The sequence below is a fragment of the Chanodichthys erythropterus genome, chromosome 16 (genome assembly GCF_024489055.1).
Source record: "Chanodichthys erythropterus isolate Z2021 chromosome 16, ASM2448905v1, whole genome shotgun sequence".
Lineage (NCBI taxonomy): Eukaryota > Metazoa > Chordata > Actinopteri > Cypriniformes > Xenocyprididae > Chanodichthys > Chanodichthys erythropterus.
In genome coordinates this window covers 32576986-32590229 of record NC_090236.1, presented here as the reverse complement: position 1 = coordinate 32590229, position 13244 = coordinate 32576986, and the positions used below count along the sequence as shown (strand labels likewise).

At 37.5% G+C, this 13244-nt stretch overlaps 2 protein-coding genes across 2 annotated transcripts; both read right to left on the bottom strand.

Moving 5' to 3' along the window:
- Nucleotides 1–150: 150 nt before the first annotated feature.
- Nucleotides 151–11939, bottom strand: LOC137003793 (uncharacterized). Its single transcript, XM_067364074.1, has 4 exons — nucleotides 11871–11939; nucleotides 3512–3581; nucleotides 1633–1715; nucleotides 151–1213 (listed from the first exon to the last, which is right to left on the bottom strand). Exons 2-4 carry the CDS (start codon nucleotides 3536–3538, stop codon nucleotides 151–153), a joined length of 1173 nt encoding a protein of 390 aa, XP_067220175.1. The 5' UTR covers nucleotides 3539–3581; nucleotides 11871–11939.
- Nucleotides 8776–11148, bottom strand: ccr9a (chemokine (C-C motif) receptor 9a). Its single transcript, XM_067362539.1, has 3 exons — nucleotides 10847–11148; nucleotides 10619–10689; nucleotides 8776–10475 (listed from the first exon to the last, which is right to left on the bottom strand). Exons 2-3 carry the CDS (start codon nucleotides 10670–10672, stop codon nucleotides 9429–9431), a joined length of 1101 nt encoding a protein of 366 aa, XP_067218640.1. The 5' UTR covers nucleotides 10673–10689; nucleotides 10847–11148; the 3' UTR covers nucleotides 8776–9428.
- Nucleotides 11940–13244: the final 1305 nt, after the last annotated feature.

Sequence of the window (13244 nt, the reverse complement as noted above, 5' to 3'; positions counted from 1 at the left end):
TTATTTTTCTGTGGTAACTGACAGCAAGCCACAAATGTTGTTGGTGGAGCTCAACTTGTATTGAATTTGGAACATTAAATACAGTGACATGCACACATTTAATAACACACTGTCAATCTTCAAGCTTAAAACCCTTTTAAAATAATTATATCACGTTTTCCTACAAGGAGCTTTAACAGGAACACTAGTCTTTTCAGAGGAAGTCTTCTGAGGCTTTGGCATGGCTTTCTTTGTGGGTTTGTGTCTCTTAAAGCTATTTGGACTATTGCATTTTGGTGACGTACTCGAATGAGCATTAAGATCATGAACAGGTGCTTCAGTCTTCTTTAATTTGACAGCACCAAAATGTGGCTTCTTGGGTAAAGCCGGTGGTTGCTCAAATCTAATCCACACCTTCCCATCATTTGGCGAGGGACGATTATTACGATGCATAGACTTTGAATGAGAGCTTGAAGAAAGCGTGAGTTTTGTTACATCATCTAAAATTGAATTAGTGCCTTTATTCCTCAAGTGTTCTGCCTGGGAACAAGGGCTTTCCGCCTGCCTCAGACGATTGGCGCTTCGTACCAAAGCAGTTGCTGGACGAGATCTGGCTGCCTTTCCTTGTTCTCTCTGTATAGTTGCAGTCTGAAGTTTCTCCATCTTTATCATGCGCGCCGCCATAGCTGCAAGACAAGGGTCGGTTAAACAAAGGTTGTGCTGGCTCTCCAAATCATCCGCTCTAGATAACAACTGACTAAAGTCGAGATCTTTGAGTGGAAATGGAAGAACCTCAGGATACACTTGCTCTCCTTCTCCAGTCTCTGTAGATTCTAGATCTATATCAAAAAAGTCTGGCCTCAGGTCCAATTCTACAGGAGTTTCCCATTTTAGTATAGGAATATTGTCTTTCTCTTGGTCGGAGAGGTCACTGTTTTCAGACTCAGCTGACACCTGGCTGGAGGACTGTTTAGCCGCTACTTCAAGAGGTTCATTGTTGGAGCTACTACAAAGGGAATTGCTGATTGCCTTGATCTCATCCGGTCCTTCGTCCCTTGAAGAAACAATGCAGCTGACCTGTATGGAGTGGATTTCCAGTGTTGGTCTGGATTCTGCCTCAGGTCTATGTTCAGAAATGTGGTCTTGTGTGTCCCAGAGGATTGGAGGCTGAAGACCAAGCCTCTGCCATCTGTGTGACAGCATCCTTAACTGGGTTTTATGATGTTGCTTCAGCCTGAAGAAAATAATTTGTATAAAAATAGCAATTATAAGATAAATATTTCTCTAGATGCCATTTAACCTCTTCAATAGATATCCAAACATTGGAGTATCAGTTTCAGGTTGGCAAAATGTGAGAAGTCTAGTGTTGCAGCATGAAACAAAGGTACATTCAGTTCACCAAAAGGTTAAGATTCCTGGCAAACACAGCAAGCCTTTGTGCCAAGACCTGATCTGATCTACTTTTCTAATATATTCATTTTACTTTAAACCTGAAGTGTAAAACATCTGTGTAGGCAAATAGTGCATCTGCAGCATATAATACTGACAATGTCAGCGTAATCACTAATGAATCGATTGATATTTCAAAACACTCTATACTTAGATGTGGCTGACAATGCCTGATGGGTCAGTAAGAAGTCAGTATCTCCTTACACCTGGGATGATTTTGTTTGGCTGCAACAGGTGGTTGGTTCCTGTGCCGTAGAGGCATTAGAAATGCAGGATGCTAAGGATACCTGCGAAATAAAATGCATTGCTTTGTGATCTTCATCTAAATATACAATGGGTTAAGTACTTGCATACAAATTATTTACAAATGCATAACTGTTACTGAATGTCACAAAATATCAAACGTTAAAACTCACTAATCCTAGGTCGACACCCATCACATTAACTATGGACATGTTCCACTTAAGCTTGACAGCCATTTAGGTCTGGTTTCAAAGACAGGACTTAGATTAAGCCTTAGTTTAATTAGGACATTTAAGTTACTTTCATAAACATGCCTTAAAAACATTACTGGTGTGAATCTTGAGACAAAACAATGGCACTGACATATTTTAAGATATATCAGTGCAAGTTTCTTTCAGTTAAAACAGCTCAAACATGCATTTTAGTCTGGGACTAGGCTTAAAGGGTTAGTTCACCCGTAAGACCTTCGTTCATCTTCGGAACACAAATTAAGATGTTTCTGATGAAATCGGAGAGCTCTCTGACTCCTCCATAGACAGCAATTTAAAGGAACACTCCACTTTTTTTGAAAATAGGCTCATTTTCCAACTCTCCTAGAGTTAAACAGTTGAGTTTTACCATTTTTGAATCCATTCAGCCGATCTTCGGGTCTGGCGGTACCACTTTTAGCATAGCTTAGCATAGTTCATTGAATCTGATTAGACCGTTAGCATCTCACTCAAAAATTACCAAAGAGTTTCGATATTTTTCCTATTTAAACTTGACTCTTCTGTAGTTACATCGTGTACTAAGACCGACGAAAGTTCCTTGATTATTACGCCAGAATGAGAGTATAGTTCCATATCGGCCTAGAAAATCGCAACTTTTAATTTTCCGTCAGTCTTAGTACACGATGTGACTAGAGAAGAGTTTAAATAGGAAATATATCGAAACACTTTGGTCATTTTTTAACGAGATGCTAACGGTCTAATCAGATTCAATGAACTATGCTAAGCTATGCTAACAGTGGTACCGCCAGACCCGAAGATCGGCTGAATGGATTCGAAAAACGGTAAAACTCAACTGTTTAATTCTGGGGGAGTTGGAAAATGAGCCTATTTTCAAAAAAAGTGGAGTGTTCCTTTAACAACCACTTTCAAGGTCCAGAAAGGTATTAAAGACATAGTTAAAATAATGAGTCAGCATTCTGATGTAGAAAATGGCAGCGCTGGACGTAAACAGCGTAGGAGAATGACACAGAAGAGAAGATATTGTTGAATAAAGCCATTATTTTTGTTTTGTTTTGCGCACAAAAATTATTCTCATCGCTTGATAAAATTAAGGTTGAACCACTGCAGTCATGGACTATTTAGGGACCTTGAAAGTGGTGGTTAAATAGCGGTCTATAGACAAGTCAGATTTCATCAAAAATATCTCAATTTGTGTTCTGAAGATGAATGAAGGTCTTACGGGTGTGGAACGACATGAGGGTGAGTAATTAATGACAGAATTTTTATTTTTGGGTGAACTAACCCTCTAAGCCTTATCTGTGAAACCGAGAGAAAGTGTCCAGGTATTTTTTGTATTAATTTTGAACAGTATTCAATTTTTTGATAATATAAAATGTAATAAACAACTTTTTGTCAAATACTTTAAAAGACTTGACACACGGTTTAATACCTTGTCATTTAATGCAATGACATTCAGACATTTTTAAGAATGGCTTAAGTGTCAAAATACATTTTGGAGCCACTGTACTTGCATCTAAATTCATTTCTAAATGACATAAAAACAGACTAATACTCATGTTACAATGGCAGCTCAAGTAACTTCATAAGCAGAAGAAACACTATCATGATACCTGTTGTGCGTTCACTGCCACAGACATGTGCAGACTTTCCAGCTGATGTACTAACAGTAATGTAGACGTCCTGTGAACACAGAATATTCAAACAAGAGTGTCAATAGAAAAGGGATATGTCATCTAAAGTTACCTCTCGGGACGCTCTGTCTAGTTATACATGTAATATGAAAAACTTGCAGAGATAATATTGTTTATTAATAATTGAAACTTTTTGTTGGTAGTTTCAAAGTTTAAAAAAGGCATTTGCAAAACTCCAATTGATGACTATGATAAGAAGGTTTTGTTTCTTTTGGATCCAATATAAGTGTCATATTTATATGAATAAACCCCTTACCTTATTATAACAATCTTCCGAAAAAAAGGCACCTGTTGGCCAGATAAAACATCCCTTAAAGTCTGCAGTGCAACTATGAAAAGTGTAGCATAGACGTGCACTCACCTGCAGGAGGAGTGAGATCTGATCGAAGCCTGCTCTGCTCCTGCCAGTTACACTAAAATGATGCATAAGCCAAATTCACTGGACGATAGTCCTCTATCAGAGACTTGTGCAGTTTTGAAACTCTCAAAATTCTTTGTAATAATTCCCATGAAAACACAATTCAAACTTTGGATTTGTGGATCATTTCTGTAAGGTTCTGAAGAAACCTTAAAGTTTCCCTCAGACACTTTTACAACGTTTGGCAGGTAAGCGATGATGTCATGCCAATATTTGCATACTGAAATGTGATTGGTTTTCTTCTATTTACATATTAAATAGTGATTGTTTCCTTCTTTACATCTATTTAACCGTATATATTTCATATTACTTAACTTAGTAGGTGCGGTTTTCAGGTAAAAGGTATGTTGATAGCCATAGTCAGGCCCGGATTAAGAACACATTGAGCCCTGGGGCTATAGCAACACCAAGGGCCCCCTTTCATATGATTGCCATGCCACAGTGTCTTGTACCACAAGATTTTTTTTTTTTTTTTTATTGTCATTATTTTTATATTTTTACAAAGTTCATTTTATCAAATCATTTTATATAAGCACAAGCACACTAAATATTCCATGCTATTTAACATATTTTAAAATATATTTAACATATAAAATATTTAACATATTTTAAAATTGTATTGCATATATTGCTGACACAATAATTCTTTCCTCTTATTAACACAAAATAAACTATTTTGAAGAAGGTGGGTAACCAAACAGTTGATGGTCCCCAGTGATTTCCACATTATATATATTTTTTTCCTACTATGGAAATTAATGGGGACCAGCAACTGTTTGGTTACCCACATTCTTCAAAATATTTTATTTTGTGTTCAACAGAAGAAAGAAACTCATTCAGGTTTAAAACAGCTTGAAAGTGAGTATGTGATGACAGGATTTTAATTTTTGGGGTGAACTATCCCTTTAAGGACAACGGTCCGCATGCTAACTATTAGGACGCTGTCACTTTAAGACCTGCATGCGTCCCATTTTCTCAACTCACTTCAGACATAACCAACTGTGTTTATGTAAACCTTTTGTGTATTTGACAGTATTGTGGCGCAATCAGACGCGAAAGATGAAGTCCAGTAGTCAGGTGCTGTTTGACAGGCTTAAGTGTGTGTGCACGCTTCGGGTGTATGGGGTCAGAAAAAGCGCAGCGCACGAATGACATGTTTAACTGGCAGGGCTTTAAAGCACATGCAAATAAAGAACTTTTGTGATTGCGAATAAGTGCAGTGTCCCGTGAGTAACTCTACCGCTGTGTTAACGTGTGATGTGAATGTGTCGAGGTCGAGTTGTACGGATGGAGGCACCAGAACTGCAACTGATAGAATGTGCTTCAAAGGCAGATAGTGGAGACAAGTCACACGACATTGGTGTTCGTCAAAAAAACTGTAGGAATGTTAATTCTGGATTTTTACACGGGTGATGATGATGAGAGAAAAACACTGACATTCTGAATTCAAACGGCAATAAAATCAATCGACTCGTCCCTGCAAATGTTGAAAACACCTTACGTTTTCATGAGAAACAATTACCATCCATCCGAATAGGGCTTAACTCGTTATAAGAATAATAACTTGATGCAGCTGCTATCTCACCTTCTTCAACGTGTAAAGCATGATCGGCGACGGTGTCGGTGGGTGAAGATAATTGTAAGCTGCCGCTGCACGCGGAGTCTTCCACTGGTACGGATGTTTTATGTGAACCGAAGAAATTAGTTTTGGTATTTTTGCTATAAGATTAGCATCCCTTTTCTCGCTTTCAAGCTTATTTGTCCGTTTTTGCGCACCACTATCACTTTTTTTAATCATTTTTTGAACACCAGCGAGGCTGAAAAAGCAAAAAAGGCCAATTTTCTAGTCTACATGCCATAGCGTAACGCAAAGAGGCGTTTCCCGATGTCATGGCACGAATTGTAAAGTGATTTTGATTGGACGATGATTTATCAGTCAGGCACATTTTCCAATAATTTTTTCTTGTTATTTTATTAGACACAAATCAACCACCTATGACTTGTCAATCTCATTTCCTCCAGCCAATCACGGGCCCCCTCTACCCGCGGGCCCTGGGGCTTCAGCCCCACCTAGCCCTTATGTTAATCCGGCCCTGGCCATAGTTATGTCACTAACGAAGATTATACTTGAAACCTAAATGTAATTTACTACTAGTTAAATTTCTTAGCTCTTTTAATGGCTTCATTATCTGTATTATATGACGACTCGCACGATATATTTAAGGTAAATTACCATTTTTAACTTTAATATTGAACATCTGTTTCATGATGGAAAAAAAATGTCCATGTCCATCACTAGGGGGAGTCATACAGACAAAAACAAACGATCATCTCACCATAACTATTTAAACATCAAAATTGGATGTGCATATAATGTTTATACATTGTATTATAGGCCTATGGGCCTAAATTTATATACATATACATTTTTTAATTATATATTTAACCTAGATTTATTTGTTTGATTGACAGCCAGCGCGTGTCAAATGTCACTCTTTGGAAAGAACATTTGTTGGCTTATCTGCCACTTCCTGTCGTGAGCACAGCAGACTAACAGATTCAAGGTGTTTATGCTTTGTGGTTATTTGCCCTGTCTGCACTTCACAAATATATTTAGCAGCAGAGAAGCGGAACATTTTGATCTTTCGCATGTACTGCAATGCATTTTTTAATCACTATAAAACAAAAAGCCTACACTTGATATGAATATTTTTATTCAAGTGTTTTTTCTTTGATTTTTAAATCAGTGGGGATAATATATTACACTTTTAGAATTTTTAAAGGGTTAGTTCACCCAAAAAATGAAAATTAGGTAATTAATTACTCACCCTCATGTCGTTCCACACCCGTAAGACCTTCGTTCATTAACACAAATTAAGATATTTTTGATAAAATCCGACGGCTCAGTGAGGCCTCCAGAAAATTAACACTTTCAAAGCCCAGAAAGCTACTAAAGACATATTTAAAACAGTTCATGTGAGTACAGTAGTGCAACCTTAATGTTATGAAGTGACAAGAATACTTTTTGTGCACCAAAAAAACAAAACGACTTTATTCAACAACATCTAGTGATGGGTGATTTCAAAACACTACTTCATGAAGCTTCGAAGCTTTAGGAATCTTTTGTTTCAAATCAGTTGTTCAGCGGACCGTTAAAGAACGCAACCCACACGTCTCCTGGTCATCCTGTAGAATTCCACCAACCAGATGACGACTTTGAAACTCCTGAAGTGTTTCCAGATAAGTGTGCCATATGCACCAGACGTTCAGCCAACGGTCTGTGGGTGTGAGGTCTTCGGCTGAGACTACTAAACGAGGCTTTGTTACATCATAAATGTTTTGAAATTTCAGTGGTTCACCACTGGGGGGCGTGACTTTGGCAGTTTGATACACGAAACCACTGATTCGAAACAAAAGATTCGTAAAGCTTCATGAAGCAGTGTTTTGAAATCAGCCATCACTAGATATTGTCGAATAAAGTCGTTGTTTTGTTTTTTGGTGCACAAAAAGTATTCTCGTTGCTTCATAACATTAAGGTTGAACACATGAAATGTTTTAAATATGTCTTTAGTAGCTTTCTGGGCGTTTGAAAGTCTTGCGGTCAATGGAGCCTTCGGATTTTATCAAAAAATATCTTAATTTGTGATAATGAACGAAGGTCTTACAGGTGTGGAACGACATGAGGTTGAGTAATTAATGACAGAATTTTCATTTTTGGGTGAACTAACCCTTTAAGCACTGTGAAAGTAACAAAAGAGCACATTTTAATAAACTGATAAGTATGTGGAAATTTATGTAATTTTCTGTGCTCCTTCCTGAAGCTCTGTTGAATTCAAGGTACTTTTTGAGCACATTGTCTGCTGATTTTTGAAAGCAAGCACGTGTTTGTTTTCTAGTGAGTGTATCTGTCTCCCCACAATACCACAGTGAGTAAACCAGACAGATAGTGTACGTCAGTCCCAACGGTTCTCGCCACAGTACGCACTTGTGGCATCCAGCCAGATTCGAGTACCACAATTAAAACATCTTAGTTTCTCTCATGTCATTATTAAATTAAGTACGCTTGGATACACTGTCAGAAAAGTGCAAATATTGTACCCTGGCCTTGTCACTGAGGCAGTATTCTCACACATTTTAGTACCTTATTTACTCAGTTGTGACCCTGGACCACAAAGCCAGTCATAATGGGCAATTTTTTTAAAATTGAGATTTATATATCATCTGAAAGCTGAATAAATAAGCTTTCCATTGATGTATTACATTTGTTAGGATAGAACAATATTTGCCTGAGATACAACTATTTGGAAATGTGAAATCTGAGGGTGCAAAAAAATCATAATATTAAGAAAATTGCCTTTAAAGTTGTCCAAATGAAGTCCTTAGCAATGCATATCCACTCACAAAAATATATTTTTGATATATTTACAGTAGGAAATTTACAAAATATCTTCATGGAACATGATCTTTGCTTAATAACCTAATGATTTTTGGCAAAAAAAAAAAAAAAAGATAATTTTGACCCATACAATGTATTTATTGTTGGCTATTGCTACAAATATACTACTTTTGTGGTCCAGGGTCACTTACAGGGTACATTTTGTGGGTACTGCCCCGTGAAAAGCTGTACTTCCCCTTTCCTTACCATTTTTTTCACAGTTTTTTCTGACAGTGTACATCCCAGTGATATCAATGTATGATGGAGAAAATGTGTTTTTGCATACGTGTTTATATAAGAGAAAGGGAATAAGACAATTAAGAAGACTGTATATCAGGTTTTATTAATATTGTCTATATAATATACTGTTTGAAATTACAAAATGAGCAGCAAACACTTATATACAACGTTATGTTTGGTGTGATGTGAAAAAAAAATACAAATACAAAACCCTGAATGTACAAAACTGGCTTTAAATCATGAATGAAACATTCACAGTTATACATTTGCAGCAATTACAAGACAAAAATAGCATCATAAAATAACATTCATAACATCTTTTAGAAGAAAAACAGTTTTAGAAGAAATTCAGTGCTCGTACATGACAAATCATGTTGGTATCAAACATATGATAAACTGGAAGTATTAATGCTGAACAAGAGATGGAAAATATCGTAACAGTTAAATGGGCAAATCAGTCCCTGCCGCAACACTGTTCACACATACAGTACACAATTATATGATCAGGATTTGACATTCATATTAATGGCTCAGTCAAACAGAGAACTCTTGTTATGCAATATTCAACGGTGCAGCCATCTCATTGGCTTACTTCACGCTCCAACATACAGCATGTTTTCAAGCATGCAAAGAGCTCTTATGGAACGTTGAACTTCTGTTTTGAAACTCAGATGCTAAGCACCTGCATCAAAACGTCAAAGTCTTTTGCTAAGCAAGCCTCACTAGCAGTGTTCTTACACCGTTCACAACGAGAGCGCATTGGTGGTGTCTGTGTCCGACATAACAGATGCTCGGTGAAAGCTTCCCGACTTGGAGCTCTTGAGGGTTGGACAACAGCCAAGGCTTTGGAAAATTCGGATCACATCTTTTCGGAAACGCACTCCAACGAAGGCGTAAAGGAACGGGTTTAGGCAGCTGTGCATATATGCGAGACTCTTCATAACTTGTCCGGCGATGTCAAAGCGCTGGACCTCGTTGCAGTCTGTAATTGTCGTGTTGGCTGCCTGAGTGGCTTCAAAGACTAACATGCCATTGTACGGGAGCTGAGAGATAACAAACACCGCCACCACTGCCAGGATGACCCGCAGGGCCTTGTGCTTCTGGAAGTTCCTCGTCTTGAGCAAGGTGCGGATGATGTTGGTATAGCAGAAGATCATCACTATGAGAGGGATGCAGAAGCCCATGCAGATCTGTAGAGCCAGAACCAGTATTTTAGTACGGTTGTTTTCATTGTTCCAGTAGACCATGGTGCAAAAGTGATTGCCATCATCGTCTTCTTTCGTACGGGCGAAGAGGAACTCTGGAATGGACAACAAGGCCGCCAGGATCCAGACTAAAACGCAAATGAGCTTGCTGTACAATAGACGGACCCTCTTGGAGTTTTGCGCCTTGGTCGTCTGGACAATCACTATGTAGCGGTCGACGCTGATGCAGGTAAGTAGAAACATGCTGCTGAAGAAGTTGATTTTGTAAACGGCGGAGACGATTTTGCAGAGAGCCAAGCCAAAGGCCCAGCCATAGATGGAATCGGCGGCCCAGAAGGGCAGAGTGCAGAGGAAGAACATATCTGCCAGAGCCAGATTCAGTAGGTAAACATCCGTCATCGCCTTCAGGCGGTTTGTGAAGTGTGTGTATATCCAGACCACCAGAAAGTTGCCAATGGCTCCCAGAATGACAATTATCCAATATAAAGCAGGTTCATAGTAGCTTCGAAACTGTCGCACTGAAGATCTGTCACACACTGCCCCATCCTCATAATCACCCATAGTTGTGGAAGATTCATCATAATCCTGTGAAATATGGCAAAGCATGAGTCTTACTTAGCTTCCTTAGATTATTAACCACAATAATGTGCATTACAAATGCAGATAAACATCAATTATAATGAGAGACAGAGTTTTCAGCATGCACTAAATATTCAGATTTCACTTACATATTCTGAAGTCATATTCTCAGCGAATGCTGTCACAAGCTCGGTTATGTTCATCGTTGATCTTCTCTGTTCTTGAATAAGTAAAAAAAAAAAGATTGAAATATTAAAAATACTCATTAACAAAGATTTGCACTTAACTTTAAATTGTGTGTGTTTATTAAATTAAGCATTAGCAATCTGTTCCTTTAAGTACTCTAAAACACCTAATGGTGTAAAGGCAGTACTTACTCTACTATCTTGGAGAAAAAAGCGAGTAGTAATAGAGATGAGCTGCTGTCTGCTACCTTCCCGTTCACTAAGAACACTTTCACGTTGTTTTTTGGCGCCGTCTGGAAAACGTCTGTTTTGCAGAAGCTTTTAAAGTCTGAGGTTTAACCACAGTGACGCACAAGAGGCATGAACTCTTTCGCACTTTTCCTCCCCCTCTCTTAGAATCACCTCCAAACACAACAGCCAAATCTAAACCGTTTATTTACAAGACCATTATATACATAGTGCAACATAAAAGAGGAAACTTTTTTTAGCTTTTATTTTAGCATTTTTTGGACATGCTCCCCAGTATCATTATTTCCTGATGCAGCGTTATCTGTGGTGCAACATAATTGCATGCAAAGGACTAAAATGTGTTTTGCAATTACACAACTTGACAATAACAACAGCAAAAATGTAAATGGCACGTCTGCCAACACCTTCTAATCAACTTTTCTGATGTGAAAGACTGTGAGTGCCCTGCCTACGTGCCATATGTATACTGACTCTGTCTGGACATCCAGGAAAGATCACTCAATTCTATTATTATACATCTAGATTCATTTTGATATTATATATATATATATATATATATATATATATATATATATATATATATATATATATATATATATATATATATATTGCCTGCACTGAACTCTGTTTTTTACTCACTTGAGTAACACTTTGGTATTGTCATGATTGCAATGAAATTGCAAGAAAGAAAACAAGGAAGCACCTGTAACAGTATAATCTTCCCTTTTTCGCTGTTTCCTATAGGTTTGTTTGCCACTGTGGCCAGTCACATTGACATGACATGACAGGATCCAGATTCTTATCAGCACAAGTAAAACACTAATCATTCGTTAGCTGATGAATTAGAGCAAAAGCATACACAGCAACTTCTTTACCAACAATTTACGTAATACTTTACCAACAATTTACGTAAAACTTCTGACCTTGGCTATGCATCAATAACGTTTAAAGTTTTATCATAACTGACCTTTAATTACTTCAATTTACGTAATTTGCACATTGCATGCATGGATCCTTGGTCAAGTATGAATCTTCGTGCTCCAGACATCCTGTTTATCATCAATACTGTCACACCAGACACTTATTACACTTATTTTTATTTGCAACATTATGCCATATCCTGTGTCAAAGGACATTTCCTCTTTATCACGTCAGACAAACTAGAGCACGCTCTCCCTTGGAGTAAATGTAAATATATAATATTTTATTTCATATAATATTTCAATGTAATATTTCATATACAAGTTGCAATAAACAGCCCTGATGCTTAGCATGTATATGCAAGATCATTTTTAGGTCACGCTGTTGGGCGGCTTCTCAAAACAAGTAGTTTTGGGTTGCCTTCGATCTTTTGCTGCCATTGCTGAATGCAATACTGATTGCTCAATTCACAAACTCATCTTATCGCTTGTTTTCAGACAAGATCAAAAAAAATTAGGGGCAGTGCCCTTAAAAGTATATCTTTGTAGCTTATTAACCTCTTAAAGATTCATAGTAGTACCATAAAGTATGTACTGCTACTCTGTTAATGTTGTAATAATGTCCACCTTTAGGAATAAAAAAGGTATAAAAATGTCTTTTTAAAGGTGCCCTAGATTCAAAAATTAAATTTACCTCGGCTTAGTTAAATAACAAGAGTTCAGTACATGGAAATGACATACAGTGAGTCTCAAACTCCATTGTTTCCTCCTTCTTATGTAAATCTCATTTGTTTAAAAGACCTCCAAAGAACAGGCGAATCTCAACATAACACTGACTGTTACGTAACAGTCGGGATCATTAATATGTACGCCCCCAATATTTGCATATGCCAGCCCATGTTCAAGGCATTAGACAAGGGCAGCCAGTATTAAAGTCTGGATCTGCACAGCTGAATCATCAGACTAGGTAAGCAAGCAAGGACAATAGCGAAAAATGGCAGATGGAGCAATAATAACTGACATGATCCATGATATCATGATATTTTTAGTGATATTTGTAAAATTGTCTTTCTAAATGTTTCGTTAGCATGTTGCTAATGTACTGTTAAATGTGGTTAAAGTTACCATAGTTTCTTACTGTATTCACGGAGACAAGAGCCGTCACATTTTCATTTTTAAACACTTGCAGTCTGTATAATTCATAAACACAACTTCATTCTTTATAAATCTCTCCAACAGTGTAGCGTTAGCCGCTAGCCACGGAGCACTACCAAACTCAGAATCAAGATGTAAACATCAAAATAAACACTATACATACGTGATTAGACATGCTGCATGATGAACACTTTGTAAAGATCCATTTTGAGGGTTTTATTAGCTGTTTGAACTTTTTTTATGATGTTTAAGGCAAGCGCGAGCTC

Coding starts and splice junctions, on each gene's coding strand:
- LOC137003793 (XM_067364074.1), bottom strand. CDS start 3,538: ATGTCTGTGGCAGTGAACGCACAACAG. Junction 1,716..3,511: donor TGGCAGTGAACGCACAACAG/GTATCATGATAG, acceptor TTTATTTCGCAG/GTATCCTTAGCATCCTGCAT. Junction 1,214..1,632: donor CAAACAAAATCATCCCAGGT/GTAAGGAGATAC, acceptor TATTTTCTTCAG/GCTGAAGCAACATCATAAAA.
- ccr9a (XM_067362539.1), bottom strand. CDS start 10,672: ATGAACATAACCGAGCTTGTGACAGCATTCGCTGAGAATATGACTTCA. Junction 10,476..10,618: donor AGAATATGACTTCAGAATAT/GTAAGTGAAATC, acceptor CATATTTCACAG/GATTATGATGAATCTTCCAC.